General features: G+C 37.3%; 2 protein-coding genes across 4 annotated transcripts; one reads left to right on the forward strand and one right to left on the reverse strand.

The window, feature by feature from the left end:
• Positions 1 to 1,861: 1,861 nt before the first annotated feature.
• LOC121738591 (ATP-dependent RNA helicase dbp2-like) lies at positions 1,862 to 15,889 on the reverse strand. Of its 3 annotated transcripts, none has more exons than XM_042130751.1 (11): positions 15,732 to 15,889; positions 14,973 to 15,654; positions 14,735 to 14,791; positions 11,647 to 11,794; positions 11,327 to 11,445; positions 10,991 to 11,227; positions 10,059 to 10,215; positions 6,097 to 6,236; positions 5,440 to 5,539; positions 4,616 to 4,735; positions 1,862 to 2,202 (listed from the first exon to the last, which is right to left on the reverse strand). In XM_042130751.1, coding segments are annotated over exons 1-11 (2,040 nt in total). In that variant the 5' UTR covers positions 15,734 to 15,889; the 3' UTR covers positions 1,862 to 1,924. The 3 variants fall into 3 exon arrangements, with proteins under 3 accessions (XP_041986685.1, XP_041986684.1, XP_041986686.1); XM_042130750.1 differs by having other exon boundaries at positions 1,862 to 2,205; XM_042130752.1 differs by lacking the exon at positions 14,735 to 14,791 and having other exon boundaries at positions 1,862 to 2,205.
• Positions 15,890 to 16,286: 397 nt separating this feature from the next.
• Positions 16,287 to 24,467, forward strand: LOC121738595 (tektin-B1-like). The gene is made up of 7 exons (XM_042130756.1): positions 16,287 to 16,495; positions 16,766 to 16,982; positions 19,321 to 19,535; positions 19,916 to 20,138; positions 21,527 to 21,664; positions 23,721 to 23,806; positions 24,281 to 24,467. The coding sequence occupies exons 1-7, from the start codon at positions 16,287 to 16,289 to the stop codon at positions 24,465 to 24,467; spliced, it is 1,275 nt and encodes a 424-aa protein (XP_041986690.1).
• Positions 24,468 to 25,316: the final 849 nt, after the last annotated feature.

A 25,316-nucleotide genomic window follows, 5' to 3' on the forward strand; every position in this document is an offset into this window, starting at 1 on the left:
CAGACTCGTTAACTTCCGATAATATGCAGAAGTCCGTTAATCGTTAATACAATGCCTACTATTTACCCCACGACACCGCGGCGCGGCGCGAAAACAGGTTCAGGCAGTTAACTGTATGAAACGACAAGTGCCGGGCGGGCGGGCAGCGCGGCGCCGCGGCACGGCAGCAGCGAAACAAAAACAATACTACTTATATACATTTTCAGGCGCGTGCGAGTGGGAAAAGATTTGCTTTGTTTTATCATTTCATTACTCAGCGCCGGTGCTTATAGAGAGAGTGATTTGTTTATTGTTATTAATTTATTATAAATCATTTGCATTTTGATAAAGAAGAGTGCAGTATAATTTAGTTAGGTAGAATACAATAATTATAGAAGTATGTTGTTTTGTCCCTAACCTGTTAACTTCCAAAACCTTAAACCAACAGGTTTTGAATGTACACTAACACAATGATACATAAGTTACAACAAGGCCATATTATTACACATATTAACGGATTAACGATTAACGTTAACTTGCGTTAATTCGTCCGATATGTAACGCTTTAACGTTTAACGAAGCTAATTTTTTTTTAACGGATTAACGATTAACGAAGTTAACTATTTGATTAACGGTGCCCAGCTATGTATTTAATAATCGGGTTTTACAATTTATTTGTCTTATTATAAAAATAAGTGGTAAAGGGAATGATTTTTAGGCCGGCCGGGCGGGCCCGCGTAGATCCGTTTCTCGTATTCGGAAACCCGAATGCACGGAATCAGTAGAAAATACACGCTGCTGCACATTCGCTTTTCGCCGTACGAATAGAATTCCGCACGTACGTTTCAAGGGTAAACCGCGCGGAAAAAAAACGAACGATTGCGCTAGTCTCACGGAATTCCGAATTGTTCGTATTCGGAATTCCGTGAGACTAGCGCAATCGTCTCCTGCCTTATCGAGTTCCCGAAGTACCGTATGTTTATTTTTCTCTATGGTTCTTAAAAACTCACATACTGTAATAGGGTAGGGTAGGGTAGGGTAGGGTAGGGTGTTTTTCAAACTTATTTATGACATGACAAAATATTTCACGCCCCCATTGGCTTTTTTATCATGTATGTATTTTTGAAGATTTCCTTACCTGTTAAATTAAATTTTTATCTTTATTGTTTTTTTATTAAAACAGTCCTTTCAACCTTTGGCGACCCCCTGGGGGTCGCGACCCACAGTTTGAAAATCACTGGGGTATGAAATCTTTTAAAAATAAAAATAAAAGTCAAGGACAGGGAAATAAAAAACCTGTACCTTATTAAATTTTTATTTGGTGAAATGCACATTCATCACTTTATTTTTTATAGAAATATTACATAATATCTTAAATAGGTACCCAGAAACTTCAATGACATCAGCTATAATTGCATGAATGTGGGATACAGATAGGTGCAAAATCGGAGAGTGACCACTACAAAACTGAACATCAAAATTTTATTAACTTTTATTACGAGGTCATTGAGAAGAATTAACATAATATTCTAACTTGTCCGCAATTATTGTCTCATTGCGTTTTTCTTGTACAATTTGAACAATGTTTTACAATTAGGAATGAAAGATCATTTACTGTTTGAAGAACATATTTTTTTAGTTGGATATACTAAACACATCTAAAGTGCCTATGTTGGGCCCTGGTGAATAACCATGATGGATAGCTGTCTGCTGTATACATAATCGACATCAATTATTGTTGGCAAATACAGACGAATAATCTCCTCTATAAGCGTCTATATTATATGGTCTCCAGAGCCGCACAAGACCTGTGTATCATTCAATTCCGCTAAATTTATTGTACCCGATCACTAATAAAATATAATTCTAATATTAAAAAAAAGTTTTGAAACTTTCTGTATATTTGTATATACATTTACTAATAGTTATAGTAACTGGAATGATTCTAGTTAATTGGGGGAGGTGGTTGGGAGTACATATTGTAGTAAGTGTTGGTCGGTGCAGTGTAGTTCTCCGCTGGGGGCTGGTTGAATCCCCCCGAGCCGGAGCTGAAGCCTCCACGTCCCCTGCCTCCACCTCTGCCACGTCCCCTGAATCCAGAGCCGGAGTCCTTGTTGTAACTGCTGTCTCGGCTTCCGAAGCTTGGTCTGCTATCTTGTCTGTAGCTGGAGCCCTGGCTCTGTCCGAAGCCATTTCCGGAACCATTGTTATCCCATCTTGAGCCTGCTGGTGTTATAAAATTTTTAAGTTGATTTAAGTTGCCAGAAAAAAAAATTTGAGTTCATAGCCAATGTACTGTCAGAGAATCAGATTCATAGGCACATGGCGGAGCATTTAGTACCTTTAGGGCCATTAGCGGGCAGGGTCGCGGTTGTGTATCCCGCGTATCCCGTGGCTCTGCCTAAAGCGTAAAGTAGGAACACTCGTTGGGGTTTTAGTGGGTATACTACCGGGGTATGAGGGAGTCCCACATACCCCGGTAGCCATCCCCAGACTGCCGGAGATGCGTCATTGCATTTCCCCAACGATAAAAAAAACCAAAAGATGGCGGAGCAGCATCATTTGAACGCGTTATATCAAACCCAGCTGCCAGATCACGACTAACATTGAATTGACATAACCCGACCAACACATCTGCCTATGAATCCATTTCTTCGAAGGTACAATTATCATCAGGGCTCGGGAACCGGTTGCAGAACAAAACCGGTTTCGGTCATTGACCCGAAATCGATTTCGGTTTGGGGTCAATGACCGAAAGGTTGCACTTTACCGGTAAAATCCGGTAAACGCAGAATACCGGTTTTTCTTTAATTTCGGTTTTGGTATTGAAAATTAACCGGTAATTTGCCGCGCGCGACGTTGCCACCCTGTGCGCAAGGGAAAAGTAAGATTTTGCATCAAAGTATACCATGGTTGAAAAGGTGCTGACGGAACTGATTCCTTATAGATACGAGTACAAGTTTGGGGGTTTCAGCGTTGTTTTAAGAACGGAAAGTATATGTTAATGTGCAAATTATATTCATGAGAATTCAGTTATAGTAATGGACATTGTAATTACTATGTAGTATGTATGTGTGCTGTAGGATGAATACTATGATTTATGCCTGTTATCGGTAACCATCTCGATTCAGACAATTTTGATTTTTACAAAATTATTATACAGATTTTAATAGGTAATTAGTTTTCTATTAGGTATTTAACAACTATCAGTTAAAAAATGTAGTGTTTATTTTTTATTTTACTCGATTTAAAAAGTGTATTTGTTTTATAGTCTAAGTCAACGGCAGGCAACAGGCGGACCGCGAAAGGTCGAATTTCGGACCGCGAAATATTGTAAATATTAATTTAAAAATTTGAAAAACTTATGGTGTATTCCGAACACTTTAAATAAGTTAAAGTTAATTTTTCAACAAATTAGACAAATGCTAACTAACGAAATTTTTTTCATTCTACATAAAAAAATAGCTATATTCACGTAAATATTGCCATAAAAATTGCTCCAGTAGTTCGTGAGATAAACCCTTTCTAATATTTCCCCCGTTTTTCCCACATTTTCCTGAGTTTCTTCGGTCGTATTAGGTTAGCGTTATAATATATAGCCTTATTCGATTCGATTGATTAAAGTATAGATTTCTTTAAATTATCGCTTGACAAATTCGTGTCTCGATCTAACAGACTATGAAAAGTAGCAATAACAGGGTCATAATAGGCTCATAATCATGGTACGATGCATGGTATAATATGGTAGTGATGATGATGATGATGAATGTAATTTGCATAGTAGCATATGCTTTCCGTTCTTAAAACAACGCCGAAACTCCCAAACTTGTATCTATAAAGAATCAGGAATTCTCTCAGCACCTTCCGAACCACGGTGTACCAGGTATACCTCGGTGCAAAATCTTACTTTTTTGTAGCATATGCTTAGCATACTTCTCACGAAACCGAAGTCACCACATGTTTTCCTATAAATTTTGAGGAGCTCCCTCGATTACTTATGGACCCTTCATCAGATCACCACTTTTGTGAATATAATACCAAATTGCGATGATACCATATATACCAAAAGAAAAATTTAAAAAATTCGTTTACAAACGGTGGAGTAATTGTTGAACATAAAAAAACGAACATAACACCTCCCCCATTTTGAAAGTCGGTTAAAATTGTAGCCTATTTATATATTTATTCTGATGTATAAGCTATAATATTATTGTAAAGTTTCATAAAAATCTGTTCAGTAGTTTTTGCGTGAAAGAGTAACAAACATCCATACATCCAAACAAACTTTCGCCTTTATAATATTAGTAGGAAGTAGGATGTTTAAGGGCTCCACGAAGTGAAAAATTTTTACGGAAATTATGTAAAAATATTATTATACGGATGTTTCTCTACATACATTTTTCTTAGACCTCAAATTGTCAACGTAAGAACATGCGGACTGAATGTCAAAACAGATGAAATAAAGGGTTTTGCCACTTCAAATCATGCATCTCTTTCTACCACGCAGTGTTACTGATACTGACATCTCGCTTGCTCAGCTCTTTGTTTCTCTATTCCGATATATAATATTAACTTTTTGGTTAAAATACATACTTAATATAAATTATAACCTAACCTAACTAGTGTCTAGTCTCACCTCGTCCACTGTCGAACCGTCCGCCGCCGCCGCCGCGTCCGCCCCGCCCGCGCGGCCCCCCGCGCCCGCCCCGCCCGCCGCGGTCCTCGTCGTCGCGGTCGCGGAAGTTGCGCCCACGACCTGACATAACCATGTTCACTTATCAAGTTATCACTTACATAGTATAAAATAATGGCGCTTTTTTTCCCCTATGTCCCTTTGTTCCCTTTAATCTTACGGATTTTGATGCGATTTTCTTTAATAGATAGTGATTAAAGAGGAAGGTTTATCAGTATAATAACATTCGTTAAATAATGGAGAAATACTATAATTTTTGGGGTTTCTAATGTGATGTCGTAATTAAAATAAAATAACATTTTTTTTTCCGCATACATTGCAAACGCAGGCTGAACCCTACAAGATTTATCAAAATAATGTTAGAATTGTGCACTTAAAATAAAACACAATTTTACAGCTGCCCCCCCCCCCCCCCCCCCCTATAAATGATAAAAATGAAAATGTTGGAAACAACATATATTTTCAATCAGAATAATAATGATTGAATGACCGACCATCTTCTCAAACCCTAGCTGAAATCCTGGGTACGCCCTTGTGTATTCACTTCATCGATCAATTACATATAATTTAACAACATTATTAATTCGAAAGTGTGTTTGTCGTTACCTCTTCATGCCTTAACCGCTAAACCGATTTGGCTAATATTTTGGTATGGAGTTGTATTGCGTCCGGAATAGGACATAGGATACTTTTATCCCGAAAAAATTTACGGTTCCTTTCTTATTCGCAATAAACTAAATCTTACGTGTAGAATAACATCAACTCACCATATTTGCCTTTGAATCCCATTCCACACTGCGCCAGCTCGAGCAGCTTGGGGTTAACCACCTGGTTGGCCTCCTGCAGCACCGACATCAAATCCCTAGCCTAGAGAAAAATAATACTTAAAATCACAAATTTTACTTCACAATAATTTTATTAGTTATTACATTAAGTGGACTACAGCTTCTTATGCTTTGTACTCACATGCGGTTTTGCTCGATCGTGCAATAACGACGAGCAAAACCCGCGGCTCGGGATTTCGTCCACACATTCAGCATTGCTCGATAGTTTTATTCTAAATCGATATATTTAATCCCATCGAGCCGGCGTGATGCGAGCCTTCGAGCTGTGAGTTTTGCGGTCCACACAGTAATTATTACTCCATTTGGAGTAAAACTATCGAGCAAAACCGCATGTAAGTACTTACCATTAGCCTTATTTATGCGGGACCTATGCGGGACCCTCAACATTTAAAGCTTAGTATTTTTATTGCGTCACACGTCGGGCAATACCACATAACTACTTTTTAATATTGACCACAGTATGTGTACTTGCTTGCAAAAAAAAGTATAATAATTTAATAAAGTCATGATTTTGGGGGCTCGATCACGTCTTCTATGACCCCGCCCCCTTCGAACCGCTCATGTGGCAGCTACACCTACCTTGGCGGAGTTGTTGGGCGTGAAGAGGGTGTAGGCGGTGCCGGTGTTTTGGGAGCGGCCCGTGCGGCCGATGCGGTGCACGTAGTCCTCGCTGTTGTTGGGGTAGTCGTAGTTGATGACGAACTTCACGTCTTCGACGTCTGTGGGAGCGAGTCGTGTCACCCGTGCTTGTGTTGGGTAAGTCGTTTGTCCACCGTCACCGTTACCTTACATTTTTTGCAACGGTGACGGTGGTCAAACGATAGAATTCACCCAAACAATGACACTGGCGTACGTTCACATAGTTAATTATATCTCGTACATTGATAGCATCTTGTTTTTTTTTGACGTGAACTAAGGGGCTGCGTTGCGGCGATACATCGTATAATTTACGACGCGCGACGCCACAGAACACATCGTAAAATTTTCGATGTAATTCTGGTGCATTTCCGCTAAAACACGTCACTTTGCGTTTCTGTGCGATGCGATGTCGTAACAAAAAAAAATCATATAGCATAGTACGCTGTACAATGCGCTGTAGCATCGTAAATTTTCACGATGCGTTCTGCGGCGTCGTAGATTCTTTTAAAAGCAATGTAGTTTTTTACGATGCAACGGCGCAACTCAGTGTTGTGGCCCGGCCCTAACACTTACGCGGGTACGAATATATATTGATCACGTTTAAACCGAGAGCAATATTTTCGCCGAGTGAAGAGTCAAGTAGCGATAGTTCACGAATTTTGGCATACTAAATGAACTTAATCTACCATATTATTGATTGCAGTTAGTGCATAAAACCCTTTTTCTATTATATTACTGTCATTACTAATCATAGAACGTAGGATTGAAGACAATAGACTAATAACTACAGTGCCAATGTCAGGGTGTCGAGTAAATAATAATAATATAATTGAATTTGGAACCCTTTACAAAATGTATGGTCAATTGAGGGATAATTAAAATAATAAGTATCCTTAAAATCTGTTTAATTGGCTACCAGCTATATTAAGGCTGTCTTCTTCTTGCCTAAGATACCAAAACACTTTAATTTTCCCTCAAAACTCATAACACAAAACAATTACCTTGGCACGGGACCGGAGGCAGCTGGAAATAACTGTATTATGCCCATCAGTAGTCCGGAGTGTTGAGGCCAAGAGTCGCTCGCTATCCCTCGAATTTGTCAGGTGGCGTAGGGCAAATCTCTCATGACACATAACCGAGCAAAACTATTTTCATATCTTGATTTATACAATCCCCTTAATTATTTTAGAGGCAGCATGCTTAAGAAAGTGTGCGCTGACAGTCGGATACTGTCAATTGTCAAAATGTGCAATCGTAGTCAGCAACACACGGCTTAGCCCTTATCTCTGGACGCATGCGCCTCTGAAATGAAAACAATTAAATGCCAAGTTAGTCATGGAAATTTTATTTTGTTCTGATTGGGCTTGGTTTCTATGGAAGCTGTTTTAATAATATTTAGGCATTTATTCATGCCTCAGTCAATAAAATTTATCAAACAAGATTGGAATTAATTTAATGTGGATAGTTTAGAAATTGTGATTCAAAACAGCCCCCATAAAATAATTTACCTAACACTTTTGCCCATTAACATCAAAATGGCATTGTGGAACCATCTTCGTTATTTCTGATATTTCATTTATTCAGTTTAAAATGTAACAAGTTTTTTTTAAACTTGTTTTTATTTGAATATCAGTAATTGAAATAATTTGCTCACCAATGAAGAAATTATAAACTTATATTTTGCTGTTTTGTTGTAATTTTAAGTAGAAGTGAAATATTCAAAACATTATTTTTGCAGTGCAGTAAATAAATAAGTTTAATAAGACTATTTTAGCATTTCTTCTTTCTTGCTTATTATAAGTAAATAATTATAATTTATTATTTCGTAGTTAAGATCAATCGTTGTGCAGATCTTGTGTAAAATAAATTTATGTTATTGTGTCCTTTTATTTAATTTTTAACTTTAATGCTGATTGTGTCCTATTTATGATCCTGTTTCTGTAGTTTATTTTATTTAAAGCATCTGCAACTGTTTACCCAATAGTAGGGCATTGTTTGTAGTTTGTATGTTCATTTGTGAACTATTTTATTATTTAGCATTATACCTAAGCATGAACAACTTAATGTTCTTTAAGAAATAGAGTTCTATATACCTAGCCCAAGCTTCAAATTGCATATTTAAGTTTCTTTTTCTTCATTGGCATCAAGCAGCGGCCGATAGCAATAACGTTTGTGGCCCACTATATCATTTATCATACCTCTACGCTCCTGACATCTCTTAGACCTGAATAACACCCCGGTACAGTGCGAGGTGTCTTTTGGGAATATCCATAAATTACCAAATACTTTTCCCATATACTCTGTTTTGTTTTGTTTCTTAGCTTTACAGGTTATTTTAACTATAATATTTTCCAAGTTCCAATGTATTGATCTTTCTAAAATTTTTCCCAATGTCCTACTTTATCTTTGTAATTCATAGACACTTCCCATATTTTTACATCAAACCTCGCGACTGTTTGTCTTTTGTTATATGCCTTTGTGTCAGCCATTTTGAAATTTTTGCACCAAAGCAAATGGCGGCAAACATTTCAAAATACTTTGGCGGGAAAACGTCACCACCGTATTTTTACTTAAGCCCGGCATAAACAATAGATAATCAACTTCTGGGCACTTACAGTATTTTTTTATAGAATACGTAACACTTTGCCATTTATACAAAATATTATTTTTACTTATAAGGTGACATAATGTTTAAGCATGTTTTCAGGCTTTGATACAATATCAATTAATTTTCATTTTTGGTTTAAGTTGGCAGCAGCACCTGATTCTTCCAGCTGATCCGATAAAAACATTTGTTGCCTTGATATCAGTGAAATAATGATTCTCATGTTGCTAGGAGTAAAAAATACACAAAATAAATTCAATAAATTCTTACACAAATTATGGGTTCTAAAAATATTTTAAACATTCAACATATTCGAATATAAAGTTGAAGCATCTGTCGTCCTGTAAAAACAGAATATAAAAATGTTCCTTTCCGTTCATTTCACAAATTGAGTATACACGCTTTATGTAGCAATACTGTGCACGAGTCCACACAAACTTTGCGTGTGTGTACGGACATTTGCGTGCGCGCGTACATGACTGTTTGCGTGCTGGTACGCAAACTACGTTTATACATGCGGTAATCTGCATTTGTGTTTAATACAATATAGCGCACAATAAACCGTGATGGTTGGAGATTTCTATTGATAAGTGTTTCTATATATGTCCGTGTGCCTGCATGTGTTTAGGTTGGATGAAAAAAGACTTCGTCTACTGCCGATTATTGTCGAAGTATTATATTTTGCATGTGTCTGTATGTGCTTAGGTTGGATATTTCTATGACAATGTATGTCTGTACCATAAAGTTAATATACCTAGCGGAATAGAGCAACAATCTCGAGCTGTCTAACGAAACTGAAATTGGTTTCATTTGTGTGTAAATAATATATGTTCGTATACACTTACACAAGCATGATTGAACATGATTTCTATGAGATTAAATTGTCAACGTGCGGCACGTGCCGACTGGACGTCAAAAAAAGAGTGCTGCTGTCATGTATCACCACATCTCTTTTTACCACGCAGTGTTACTGATATTGACATCTCTCTTGCTCAGGCCTTTGTTTCTTTATTCCACTAGGTATATTCATTTACTTTATGGTCAACGGGGCTAAAATGGTTGCTTTGAAGAATCATGATATGAATCATAATATGATTCATTTTTCTAATATCGCAAAATGCAACTCTGCTTGCAATTCATTTCTGTATTTTTGTACTGATTTGACATTTGTCAGTTTGACAGTTTTGACAATTCATTTGCTGAATTGATTGAGAGGAATTGCTAAATGTGACCATGTTAGCCCCGCTGTACTCTTTACGTCTGTGTTTGTGTCTGTGTCTGTATACTGTATACTGACCAAGTCCACGTGCAGCCACGTCAGTAGCGACGAGTATGGCGGACGGGGAGCGACGGAACTGCATCAGCACGTGGTCCCTCTCCTGCTGATTCTTATCGCCGTGGATGGAGAGCGCGCGCCAGCCAGCGTGCGATAATGCGCGGGTTATGTCGTCCACCTATAAATTATATGATACTAGATGCCGCTCGCAACTCCTTTGAGCCATAATTCGTTTATTGCGCGGGAACCGTACATTTTTTCGGGATAAAAAGTATCCTATGTCCTTTCCCGGGACTCAAAGTATATCCATGCCAAATTTGAGAAAAATCGGTTTAGCGGTTTGGCCGTGAAGAGGTAACAGACAGACACACTTTCGCATTTATAATATTAAGTATGGATTACCACCAGCTTTGGATTTATGTATAGACAGTATATGCCATGGCTTATGGGGGGGGTTTCGTACATAGGGGCAGCAAAGTTAAAGTGAAAAATATAAATCCGGCCCTGATTACGACAGAGACAGATGTATGGACCATTCTTGATTCAATTCATCATGTAATGTCAAAATGGCTTAGGCAAGTTTTTTTTTTTTAATTAAATAAGGGGCAAACGAGCAAACGGGTCACCTGATGGTAAGCAACTACCGTCGCCCATGGACACTCGCAACATCAGAAGAGCTGCAGGTGCGTTGCCGGCCTTTTAGGAGGGAATACACTATTTTCTTGAAGGTTTGCAGGTCGTATCGGTCCGGAAATACTGCTGGTGACAGTTCATTCCAGAGTTTTACAGTGCGCGGCAGAAAGTTACGCGAAAAACGCACTGTGGAAGACTGCCACTCATCAAGGTGATGAGGATGGTATGTTTTTCGCGTGGGTTATTGCTTGTGCATCAGCCAAGTCTACAACTACTCTGTCTGAATACTGTCTTTTATTGTACAAACAAACTCTACATACCTTGCGCTTTGTCTCAGCAAAGATTATAGTTTTAGTTTCCTCTTCAGATGAGATCTCTGTGAGCAGAGTCAGCAACTTATCATTCTTCTCCCACTCTTCACAGACGTCCACAATTTGCAGGATGTTGTGGTTGGCCGACAACGACAAGGAACCAATGTTGATTTGTATGTAGTCGTTCAAGAACTCCTCTGCCAAGTTTTGGACCTCTTTCGGCCATGTTGCAGACCACATCAAGACCTGAAAAATTGTTGGCAAAATAATAGAGAAACGAAAAGTCAAAAGCTTGTAGTGTAACCACCTCCAAAAAAAAACTGGCAAAAAATGAATTATTCTCACCTGTCTGTCAGGTCTGATTTGCTCAATGATCTTTCTGATTTGAGGCTCAAAACCCATGTCCAACATTCTGTCGGCTTCATCCAGAACTAAGTATGTGCAGCGACGAAGATTTGTAGTTTCTAAAACAGAATATTATGATTTTTAACTCATACAAAAAGTAAAAACACCAGTAAAATGGTAACTTCAATAATTGTATTAATTATCAATTTTCTTTATAAACTATGTTATGAAAAACTTTGTCAATTCATTACTTTTCATTGCATTTTTTACTTCTTATAAACTGAAATGACTCACAGATGTATGTTTCACAGTTCACTCACCCTTCTCTAAGAAGTCAATCAAGCGACCAGGAGTAGCGATCACAATCTCAACACCTCGCTCCAAGGTCCGACCCTGTGGTCCTTTTGGTGCACCTCCAAAGATGCATGTGTTACGTACTTGTACATTTTGACCAAAGTCATTAGCAACCTGGGAAAAGCAAATAAGTTGAAATAGAACTAGACACTCAATAGAACTAACTAGCCCATCAAAATATATAGTGTATTAAAAAGTGTCCAAATAATTTTTATGTTTCTAGTGGATATACAGGGTGTCCCAGAACTCAACGTCAAGCCGAAACGGGGAGACAGGATTGATTGTAACCATCATGAGAAAATCACAAAAAAATCTATCCTATGCAGTTTGAAAATTATGGGCATTTAAGAAAAACCTAAAGATTTGGTCAAACTGTAACCATTTTTCGGTTATTGTGGTTAATTTTTATTACTTTTGTTCATTTAAACTTTGGAATCGTAAACCTAAATAACATTTCTAGAATCACAGTCAAAAATAATGACACAATTGCCCCAAGTTTCCTAGAATTAAGACTATTTGTTAAACTATGAATTTAAAATTTTCAAAATTTGTCGACTTTGAAAGGCCCTCCTTTAAAAAAAATGTACTAGAGTGCCTTGGCAAGTGCCATAAAAAGTTGGCGCATTTAATCAGGATTGTAAAATGGTACAATACCTGTTAGTTTCGTACTAAAAAAATGAGTAAAAAATTAAAAACCTCAAGTAACCCGATTTTTGCTAACCCATTTTAGTCAGTTAAAACGTTTTTTATTCGCACAAGCTCTTAGTAGGTTCTTAATTTTAAGGCAAAATGATGAGAGAGATGGGTAGTGGACATGTTTGCCATGAGTGAGCAAGACAGTCCCGCCACTTTTACGAAAGTCAACAAAAGTAAAATCAATAAAATAATGAAAAATCTTGCCCTAGTTTAGTTTAGGTTTATTGGAATAAAAGTCAGATAGGGAAATAACATTTTTTATTACAACAAATGTTCAAATTGTTTACCATCAGCCTCAATACACACCCTACATCTTTTGAGCTGCCTGAGAGCTTGAATGGCACGAATTACCTACATTTTTTACGAGAAAATTTACCAACTTTGTTAGAGGACGTACCACTAACAGATCGTCGCCACATGTGGTATCAACAAGATGGCTGCCCAGCACATTACGCAGTACAAGTAAGAGATTTCCTTAACCAGGAATATCCGGAAAGGTGGATTGGACGTTCAGGCACTGTCTCGTGGCCAGCCCGTTCCCCAGATTTAAATCCACTGGATTTTTTTTATTGGGGCGTTCTCAAAGAAAAAGTTTATTCGAAGCCCATTGAGAGCGTAGCCGAGCTGCGTGAACGAATTTCTCAAGCTGCTGAGGACATCAACTCTCGAGGATATGCCTGGCTAATAAGTAGATCTTTTATAAGAAGATGTAGGGTGTGTATTGAGGCTGATGGTGAACAATTTGAACATTTTTTGTAATAAAAAATGTTATTTCCCTATCTGACTTTTATTCCAATAAACCTAAACTAAACTAGGGCAAGATTTTTCATTATTTTATTGATTTTACTTTTGTTGACTTTCGTAAAAGTGGCGGGACTGTCTTGCTCACTCATGGCAAACATGTCCACTACCCATCTCTCTCATCATTTTGCCTTAAAATTAAGAACCTACTAAGAGCTTGTGTGAATAAAAAACGTTTTAACTGACTAAAATGGGTTAGCAAAAATCGGGTTACTTGAGGTTTTTAATTTTTTACTCATTTTTTTAGTACGAAACTAACAGGTATTGTACCATTTTACAATCCTGATTAAATGCGCCAACTTTTTATGGCACTTACCAAGGCACTCTAGTACATTTTTTTTAAAGGACTTTCAAAGTCGACAAATTTTGAAAATTTTAAATTCATAGTTTAACAAATAGTCTTAATTCTAGGAAACTTGGGGCAATTGTGTCATTATTTTTGACTGTGATTCTAGAAATGTTATTTAGGTTTACGATTCCAAAGTTTAAATGAACAAAAGTAATAAAAATTAACCACAATAACCGAAAAATGGTTACAGTTTGACCAAATCTTTAGGTTTTTCTTAAATGCCCATAATTTTCAAACTGCATAGGATAGATTTTTTCTGTGATTTTTCTCATGATGGTTACAATCAATCCTGTCGCCCCGTTTCAGCTTGACTTTAAGTTCTGGGACACCCTGTGTATGTACTAGTAACAGTAACCTTAGAAAATTTTTGTCTGCATAATATTCCAATTTTCTAATAGGATGTTTTGGTATTTAGTTATTCTAATAAGATAATTGTAATCATCCAGATCCAGATAACATGAACAGAGAATTAAATTATTTGGACATTAATTAAGCAAAATAAATTATTTACTGCTACATTTAATCATAAAAAATTTAAAGCTATGAATGATAAGAAATCATTTAGCATTTTTTTCAAATATTTTGAACATTGAATAATATTTATAATATGCAACAGGAGTCTAATTTTAAACCATAACTACACTTAAATGATATAAAAGAAATAATTTGTAAACAGTGAATTGATTTTTCTAACATACACTGTGGATAAATAATAATTTAAACTTGCTTTTGGTGAAATGTGTTTAAACCTCTTTGATTTAAATCACTCATATATGAGTGATTTGATTTAGTGGTGCTAAAAATACTAACTACAACTACAAAAACCTATGAATGTAATAAGCTAAACTATTTTTAAAATGTGCCAAAAATATAAGGATACGTTCAGAAACCATACTGAATTGAAATGTCAAATTGGTTTTAATGCCTTGTATGTGGTTACCACCTACTTAAGCCTACCACCACAGGTTTTCGAACATAGCCTAACAATGTTAAAACTTTAGAGGTCTAACACATTTTCAAGATAAAATAAGAAAACTTCAATAAAAAAGCTTAAGGCAAATAAACATTGGTAAATCATTTTATTAAAGATTTTCCAACAAAGCTTTTTTTTAACTATTAGCTTATAGTATCTCAAAAATGATCTACTTATTACCGCTAAAGTTCTAACATGAATGTGATCTACGTTTGACTTTAATAAAATAATTTACTATGTCCATGTTTCCGTCTGATACGTCAGCCGTGATCCCTCTCATTGATATGAGTGCCTTGGTTGCAAAAAAACAAAACATTTATTTACACATTTGTATGAAAAAGTTCTACCTATCTCATAGCAAAATGCATATTTTAGGCTTAGTAAAAAAACTGTTAATGCATTAAAACCTTCTCTATTAAAAAAAAATTAAAATAAAATCTATGCCTACAATAAAAAAACAAAGTCAAATATACCTGCTGAATTTGCTGGGCAAGTTCTCGTGTTGGCGCCAAGACCAGAACAATAGGGCCATCATTCCGCAGTAATCTTGGCTGGTTGATGATATGGACAATGGCTGGTAAAATATAAGCTAAAGTTTTTCCAGATCCAGTTTGAGCTATTCCAACCATATCACGACCTGACAATGCAATAGGCCAACCTTGCGCCTGAATCGGAGTCGGATTAGGGAATCCCTGTTTCAGAATCTCCCTCATAGCATAGTCAGGGAAGCCACCCTCTTCAAAGCACATGCTCGGTGCTGGCACATCTCTGCCCTTCACCGAAATCTGATGCTGGCTGCGGTAAGCTTCCACTTCGGCCATAGATCGGTGTTGCACGTTCGGATGCGGCACGTAGAAGTTCTTTTGGAATGGGGTAAGTTCGATGTTGTCCCAGCGAATTTTTCTGAGGGCGCCACCGGGTTGGTCATTCTTGAAGCTTCTGAAGTCGTCGTGGCCACCGCGTCCTCCTCTGCCACCGCGGCCTCCCCTGCCCCCGTCGTATCCCCTGCCGCCGCCGCCGCCGCCGCTAAAACGGCTACCTCTATCTTGTGACCTATCACTCGATCTACCACCCCTGGGAGCACCACGGCCTCCGCCCCGTCCCCGCGACATACCCCCACGGGATCCGCCGCGTCCACCACGTCTGTCGTCATACCTTTCAAGGAAAGCCAAAAGAAATGAGACGCTCAAAAAAGAATTAGTAAAGTATGAAAATAGGTCAATACTACTTACATCTTCGTTGATGTGAGATTCGACACACAAGAAAAGATAACTTAATATTAAAAGTATTGTATTATGACAAAGAAATTAAAAATTCACAAGTACTTTTTGACAAACTAAATTAATTTTTAGCGTTATTGAGCCGCCATGACACACGAAAACGCCATCGGTGATCGCGCATCGGCCATCGCCATCTTTATTTTTTTTTCTTTTTTAAAAAATTCAAATTCAGAGAACACACAATGCCTTTTGCCAGTCAAAAAAGACAAAAAGGATAATTTAAAATTTTGCAAGCAATAACCAAAATTTCTAATTTCTTACATAAAATACTTGATTGTGGTAGGTATTTAACTACAAACCCAAAAAAAGGATTACCTAACTAGCTGAAATCTGTGTTCGCCATATTTTTTTAGGTAAGTACCACTTTGTTATATATTGATTAAACAGCTGCTAAACCAAAAGCTAATTTTAATTCTTACTAGACCGTACTTAAATGACTAATATTGACTCTTCTGTTTTATGTTAAACATATACCTACTATCTATCTTCCGCTCTGGTTCTTGAATAATGGATTCTTCTGTTCCTGTATTTGGGAAACCGCAACCAAGTATCAGTGTATTTGACTGGACAAGAAATATACAGAACCTGCAAAATGAAGCGAGATTCCGTCGTTTTGAATCTTATGAACTAAGACAGAGGGCTAATCAACTGAGAAACGATACATCAGTTTCGACTAGATGGGATAATCGTATTAACACCGATTTGATAAGAGATAGGTTGCCTTACCCTTTTTAACTTTTTTAAAGTAAAGACAGTAATTCAATAGAATTAACTTAATAAAGTCCGGTCGCAACTCGCAGGGCAAGCCATAGGATGATAGTTCACTGACCCATCGTTGCTTATACTTATTATCTTTTAATTGCGCACTTAAATTTTAATTAACTTACTATAATAACAGCTACTACTATTATTTTAATTATCTAAGTAAATATTTAGATCATTAGAATACTAGAATTTACCTAAGTATTTACTTACTATTTTTGCAGAATTTTCGAAGTAGAGACATGGCGGGAGAAACAGCGGTTTGCGAGAGAGCGAGTAAGAGACGAAACAAGAGCGTTAAAAGAAGAAAAACACGCCACAGAACTGCATCTAGAATCGCTGCAGGTACCTCTTATGGTCGTCAGCCAGTGCCTCTCAAATCGCGATCAGAGGCTACCTTCAGAGCTGACTAAAGATCAATTGGGTGAAGAGCTGCGAATGGTAAGTTATCCTTACTTCACGCACGTCTAGTTCTGAGGAATTAGGGCCACGCGCAGTACAGCACCTAGGTGGGTAGGGGATGTCACAAGGGAAATTACTTCTATTACCTACATACCTATGTATAGTTCATTAAGCATCAAATTCATTTGCTCTAGCAGGGTAGACTGGGTACGATTGTGACAATTTTGGTTTGGAGGGCAATAATTTTGTTAATTAAAAAAAAACACCTAGCTAGGAATTTTTTATCACAAACCATAGTTTATTTATTTGTCTACATAAAAATACTAATATATCATGCTAAAATACGATGTATTAGTCATGGAATCAAATTTAAAAGAAGGAGGGAAATTGTCACAACCAACCACAACCCAAGGACGGTTGTGACGGTGGTTGGGGTCGGTAGTGACATCTACAAAAAATGTTTTAGGTATATTATTTTTATTTCAATAAAAATGTACCATAAAACATCATAATCTTATTCTAAACAAATTCATCTAGCGTATCAAAACATAGTCTATTTCTAAACATATTTATCAATCAAAACAACGACATCCGATTCATTTGATGAATTTCTTCGTTCTCTGTAAATAAGTCCTACGTTTGACTTCTTCGTAAGTATTGTCGTATTGACTGATAATAACCTGCACTTGTTTGGTCTCCTGCAAGCGTTTTTAGACATCTAAGAAAAATTATAGGATAAATGTATCGTTGTTTATTCGTTGATGTATAACCGTACCCATAAGATTTGTCACAACCGTACTCAACACAGAATTTTAATTATCAAACAAGCGCCACGAATCGGCTAAACGATTTACGTAAAAAATAATATAGAATCTAAAAACTCTACCCATCTTGGCCATTTTGTTATTCGTCAGGGCTTTGAACTTAATAATATACCGTAACTAATGATAAATGGCCAGGCCACCGATTTTAACTAATGTGTAGAGTTTTTAGATTCTCGTCAACCGGCTGACACATTATAATATTATTATCAAATATTTTGCGCTTTAGTGTAAAATTAAGGTTTTTAGATTTAGGGCTGAGTATGTAAGGTTAGAAACTTGGCTCTACATGAGATCTCACTACTTTTTGACACAACGAACTATAATATTATTATGTTCTCATCTTGGCAACATTTTTACATGAAAATGTTTTTGGTGGGATTTCATTTCTTTTTGTAAGCTGCTTTACGTTGTTTTTCCTTTTAGTTCTTTCTTTATTGTTCCGTACCCATAGGGTAAAAACGGAAGTCTATTACTGAGACTTCGATGTCTGTCCGTCTGTCTGTCTTCCAGGCTGTATCTCAAGAACCGCTATAGCTAGACTTCTGAATTTTTCACAGATTGTGTATTTCTGGTGCCGCTATAACAACAAATACTAAAAACAAAATAAAATATATAAGGGGGCTCCCATACAACAAACGTGATTTTTTGGCCTTTTTTGCTCTATATCAATAATGGCAATAGGTAGGTACTCGACTTTTTCTCAAAGTCCTTAGTTATATGTCTACTTTAATATTTAATAATAATATTAAAATAAAGTAAAAAATTAGGAGGGGCTCCCATACAAAAAACACAAAATTTTGCCTAATTTTGCTTTATAATGGTACGGATATAGGTTAAGTTGGTTTTGATAATTTTTTTGTTGTTTTAGTACTAATATAATGTTACATACCAAATTTCAGCTTTCTAAGACTTCAGGAAGTACCCTAACAGTTTTGATGATCGGTGAGTCAGTGACCAAATTGTGGGTTTTTGGACTCCTATAAAATCTAAAGTATAATAACTACGATATTCAAACTTTGCGCATTTAATAACTATACCCATGTCACTTTATCTTAAAAATTTCAACTATCTGGCATTATTCAAACCAAAGTTACGAGGGTTCAAAAATACGACGAAACGTTTCGAGAAAAGGTAGGTAGTGCCCTTGCGCGCTTCGCTTGGCTCATCTTGGCGGGGGCACTCCCGTGCCCCCAGATAAACGACATAGGCTATTTGCATACAATAAATAGTAAACATTGAAATAATTCAAGCAAGAAAACCTACTTTTGACTCTTAAAAAGCAATGAAGGCCCCTGATAACATTATCGTCAAGTGCTGGCGGAAGCAATGCTGGGAGAAGCATTCAGACTTGCAAGACGCGTCTTTCTCTCCTAGCACCCATCCCCATATTCCGTATAGTTTCGCTGTTATGACGACTGTCACAAGTCACAACCGTTCCCTGGCACAACCGTACCCAGTCTACCCTATATCAACTGTATTTGGCTTTAGGTACCTACTTCATAAATCATACTTGAAAATATATAACTACTTAATATTGATTACGAATATTCCAGGAGCTACATTTAATTGAAAAGCACAAGCGAATTCTGACCGACGTGTGTCATAGAGGCTGGGAGAAGCTGAAAGAATTATGCAACGTCTTCAGTAGGCTGGAGCGGGAAATACAGAACAAAGATGACGCTCTCAATCTTGAATACTACGTGAAGGAATTAGATAGAAATAGCTCAGGGATTTCGTACAAAATGGACCCAACGAGGATACCAGCAGAGTAAGTTAATGTAGAGCTCAATAGGCACTAGGGTAGGCAGACTAAAAACTCAATTACTCAAGCTGACATAGTACCTAATACATATATATATTCAGAGTTCAGAAAAGTATTTAAATATATTATATGATAAGTGATGCCTAACAAACTGTATGGTTCATACAAAATGTAAAAACATGTCTGCCAGCTACGTTTTTACATTTCAACGCCAAACACCATCAGGGGGTCCGCGACCATATGTTTGATCTTCTCTGGACCATACATAATCCGTTGTGCTTGAGTTCCTACTTCCTAGGGGCCCGTCACTTCCGTAGCTGAAAACGGTTGGGAAACACTGTCTAGGGGGATCCATAACAATCTTACACAATATATGCATTACCCAGGTCCATGACGGAAGAGAGCTACGTCCATTGCATAGAGAACACGATATCCATAGCGGACCAACTGATGAAGGAGTCCAGAGATCTAAGGGAGACAATGTTCAGGAGCAGGGAGACCGCTCGCAACGAGATGTACGCCCAGAGTCAACAGGTTGAGATGATCATGCGCCGGCGAGTGTACGACATACAGCGAGGACGGAACGAGATAGAGTGGCAGAAACAAAAGGTGGCAGAAAAAAAAAATTGAATAAAGAAGGAATTCTTTATTCAAATATTTTTTTAATGAAATAAGGGGGGCAAACGAGCAAACGGGTCACCTGATGGAATAAATAGATAGGAATGGAATAGATAGATAGGAATAGGCATAGGGTAATAGCTAGGAAGGGTAGGGAAGGGAATAGGGGAGGGTAGGGAAGAAAATACTCACTCACTCAGCAAAACCTCATGTAGACGCGACGTTCTAAAAGTGTTAACTTTGTTAAAAATAACGGAATAATTTATCGTTGTTAGTCACCTATATTATTGGCACCTAAAAGCGCTTACAGACGAACGGCACATGTCGACGGCACGCGTCGGCAGCAGTCGACGGCAGGCGACGGCACGTATCGGCGGCAGTCGGCGGCACGTGTCGGTGGCAGCCGTCGACAGTTTATCAAGCTTGCAGATGTGACGTACCACGTAAAGATTAGCGTCCACAGGTCGGTATTGTACGCAACGGACGTTTCGCATCAAACGGATAATTTTTTTACAGTACCAACTAGCCAGTATGTTTATCTTCAAATAAGTCCAACAAATTTCCTAAGTTAAAATTTCTGCTTTTGACTTTTCCATCCACACCCCCCTTTAGAGCATTTATTTACTAGGCTAGTCGGTAATCCGTACGCTGCCAATTCAGAGGACGTACTGTGAAAAAATTATCCGTTTGATGCGAGACGTCCGTTGCGTACGATACAGATCTGTGGACGCTTACCTTTAGGCGGTACGTCAAAACTAGGGGCCTACCACTACCTCTACTAAGCGACACCGTTTGACAGATAAGCAATATTACTTTAAAATCAAGCTAGCGATCTTAAAAAAGTTGATATTTCACAGCGGATTTAACAATGTTTAGCATTTTTTTTTTGCTGTTTTTTAGTAAAATTATATTTAAAAAGTGAGTACAGTAATGTTATTGTAATCTTACAACAAAGTGTTCTGGAAACATGATAGTTCTAGGGAAGATCGTGGTAGGCCCCCTGCATGAGTCATAAACTGTCAACGGCTGCCGTCGGTTGCCGTCGACTGCCGCCGACACGTGCCGTTCGTCTGTAAGAGCGCTAAGAATTTTGTTTCAATACCTATAGGAAGTATTAATGCCAAATAAAGCGTTTTACATGGACCAAAATTCCTCTTTAGTTTTTTGTACCTAGTATGAACTCGTAAATTGCCAATAGCTAACTGGGTGTTTTACCTTTCCCATAATTGCATTCAAAATCTTGAGTTTGCAAGATTCTTGACATCGGTTGCTAAAGCCTTTACCTAGGTATACTATTAAACTTTAATTCCTATACCTAAGTGCTTAATACTCAGTTTCTTCAAGTTAAAGGAAGAAGACAAACATCGTCATTATTACAGTTGGAACAAAATCTACAAAAGTTGGACAGGGAGATAGAGTCACTAAGAGCAGCCGTCGCTGACAAGATCGACCCGACCAAACTCGTGGAGACGAGACTGGAAATCCGCACAAGACGACCAGTGCTGGAGAGAGTTCAGGTATGTACCTATTATCGGAGATATTCATATTATGCAGATGGCGGACCTACGTAAATTGGTTGCTTTTTGTCAAACCCATTTAGATCACGAATTACATGGAATTTACTTATTTCGACCAAATGGCATTGGCAGTGGCGTAACTATACGATGGCAGGGCTGGCGAAATGCCACGGGCCCCTGATCCAAAAGGGCCCCCGGCCCAAGAGGTCGTGAGGTCAGAAATTTTTAATACATTGTTTTATTATTAACGTGACGATTTTTACTGATAGACCCCCATCAATTCGCCACGGGCCCCGGATGTTATAGTTACGCCACTGGGCATTGGCCTGTCAACTGCCTATGTTCATACATTTCTTCGAATGATCGAAGGAATCTAAACAGTGATAGAATCAAACAAAGTTTCTTTTTCAATTTTGCACGCTATTGTCATAGTAAAACATGCCGCACTGTAACAATAACTTATAAGTTATAACTGTATCAACCCATGTAACCATGTTTTTGAGCAAATAAATATGATTATGATGAAAGCGAGAGAGCTGGAGCAAATTCTCACGAAACCGAGGTCACCACATGTTTCCATATACATTTTGAGGAGTTCCCTCGATTACTTAATATGCATCCTTCATAAGATCTTTTGTGAATATAAAACCAAATTGGGATGATCCTACTAATATTATAAAGGCGAAAGTTTGTTTGGATGTATGGATGTGTGGATGTATGGATGTTTGTTACTCTTTCACGCAAAAACTACTGAACGGATTTTAATGAAACTTTACAATAATATAGCTTATACATCAGAATAACACATAGGCTACAATTTTAACCGACTTTCAAAATGGGGGAGGTGTTATGTTCGTTTTCTTATGTTCAACGATTACTCCGCCGTTTGTAAACCGATTTTCAAAATTTTTCTTTTGGTATATAGGGTATCATCCCAATTTTGTATTATATTCACAAAAGTGGTGATCTGATGAAGGATGCATAAGTAATCGAGGGAACTCCTCAAAATTTATATGGAAACATGTGGTGACTTCGGTTTCGTGAGCAGTATTCTAAGCATATGCTACCAACAAGTAAGATTTTGCACCGAGGTATACCTGGTATACCGTGGTTCGGAAGGTGCTGAGAGAACTCCTGATTCTTTATAGATACAAGTTTGGGAGTTTCGGCGTTGTATTAAGAACGGAAAGCATATGTTACTATGCAAATTACATTCATCATCATCATCATCATCACTACCATATTATACCATACATCGTCCTATGCTTATGACTTATGAGCCTATAATGACTCTCTTATTGGTACTTTTCATAGTCTTTTAGATCGAGACTCGAGTTTGTCAAGCTTTAATTGAAAAAAATCTATACTTAATATTATAAACCTGAAGAGTATGTTTTCTTTGAACGCGCTAATCTCAGGATCCGATTTAAAAACTTTTTTCAGTGTTAGATAGCTAATTTATCGAGTAAGACTATCGGCTATATATTATCATGCTAAGACTAATACGACCGAAGAAACTCAGGAAAATGTTGGAAAAACGGGGGAAATATTAGAAATTACGAACTACTGGAGCAATTTTTATGGCAATATTTGGCACAGATATAGAGTTAACCAAGTGAAGGGAGTAGGGACATAAGAGCTATTTTTTATGGGAAAATGTACGGTTTTCGTAAAATTCCTAATTTACGCGGGCGAAGCCGCGCGGGACATCTAGTACCCTATATACCAAAAGAAAAAAATTTGAAAATCGGTTAACGGCGGAGTATTCGTTGAACATAAGAAAACGAACATAACACCTCCCCCAATTTAAAGGCCGGTTAAAATTGTAGCCTATGTGTTATTCTGATGTATAAGCTATATTATTGTGAAGTTTCATTAAAATCCGTTCAGTAGTTTTTGCGTGAAAGAGTAACAAACATCCATACATTCACACATCCATACATCCAAACAAACGTTCGCCTTTATAATATTAGTAGGATTAGTAGGACTAGTAGGATAGTAGGAAGTATGGATTTTTTAAAATACTAATATCGGAATTTATTTTGTTTCCTTGTAGGATAAACCGATGCGCGGTCTTATAGAGGAATTCGAAAGAGTCCACGTTAGTTCCAGCAAGCTGGAACAAAAACTGGAAGATGCTTTGTAAGTTACTTTTCATAATATTTTTATCACATTGAGGTGTCTGGCAGAAACTGCTGTAAGCAGTAAGACCGCCTATTACATAGTTTTCCTATATTGTGTTTTTAGGGTTCGCCACCCAAAAGGTAAAAACGGGACCCTATTACTAAGATTTCGATGTCTGTCCGTCTCCAGGCTGTAACTCAAGAACGGTAATAGTTAGAGAGTTAAAATTTTCACAGATATTCATTTCTGTTGCCGCTATAACAACAAATACTACAAACCCATCGATCGTGGAATAACGAGACACAATAGTTTATCTTAGGGCTTCATGAATTGACATAATCTCAATTCCGTTTTCATCAACGCCAATCCCACTTCTGATGTTTAACGCAAGTTTTTTATTACAGCAGCAAACATTTAAAATTTAAATATTTCTACCAAAATTTATTTACGTAAATAAGTTTAATTAAATCGTGGGTTATATTTTTCTATCAGATCAACATACCACGGCATGTTCAACCATCTGCAGCGCGTAAACAGGGATCTACATAACAAGAACCAGGCGCTAGAGACAGACAGAAGACTTGTGGAGATCAGGAAACCCATACATGGGCCGACAGAAACCGACTTTGAGAGAAACGTCGGTTACTGTCATATGAAAGACGAGTTGGTTACAGATTAGATACAGGCACAATGCTCAAAGCGTTAATGTCAGGGCATTTTCGAGCAATGGATAAACGCCCAAAATGCCTAGGCTTTTACCCATGTATGATTAGGGAGTTGGAACATCATTTCACGAACATCATGTCAAAATATATCCATCACAATCACAACACAATCTTATATCTTTAAACGAGCAATTCTTGTATATATATATATATATATATATATATATATATATATATATATATATATATATATATATATACAAGGTGTAACAAAAATAAGTGATAATACAATACTTTAGGGTGTGTATGTGTTCCTTATAGAGAGTTTACTGTGAAAGTAGCAGCTCTGAAAGACGAAAAAAAATTTTCACTTTTGTATGGGCAAGGGCCCGAGCGTCACGAGTTTCCCCATACAAAAGTGAAAAATTTTTTTTGTCTTTCAGCGCTGCTACTTTCACAGTAAACTCTCTATAAGGAACACATACACACCCTAAAGTATTATCACTTATTTTTGTTACACCCTGTATATACATATATATAATTGGAATCTCGGAATTGGCTCCAACGATTTTCATGAAATTTAGTATATAGGGGGTTTCGGGGGCGATAAATCGATCTAGCTAGGAATCATTTTCAGAAAATGTATTTTTATTCGTGTTTTATCGATAAACTGAAAAATATGACTCTTCCTGACATCTATTGGCGAATAATAATACTATTTTGCGAGCAACTAAGTGTTAAGTAACACGAAGTCAATGAGTGTTTGCTATACCGAGCAAAGCTCGGTCATCCAGGTACTTTAAGTATAAAACTACGTTTGGAATATAAAAATATATATTTAATTATAATATTAATTAAATTAA

This window comes from Aricia agestis, chromosome Z (genome assembly GCF_905147365.1).
Source record: "Aricia agestis chromosome Z, ilAriAges1.1, whole genome shotgun sequence".
Taxonomy (NCBI): Eukaryota; Metazoa; Arthropoda; class Insecta; order Lepidoptera; family Lycaenidae; genus Aricia; species Aricia agestis.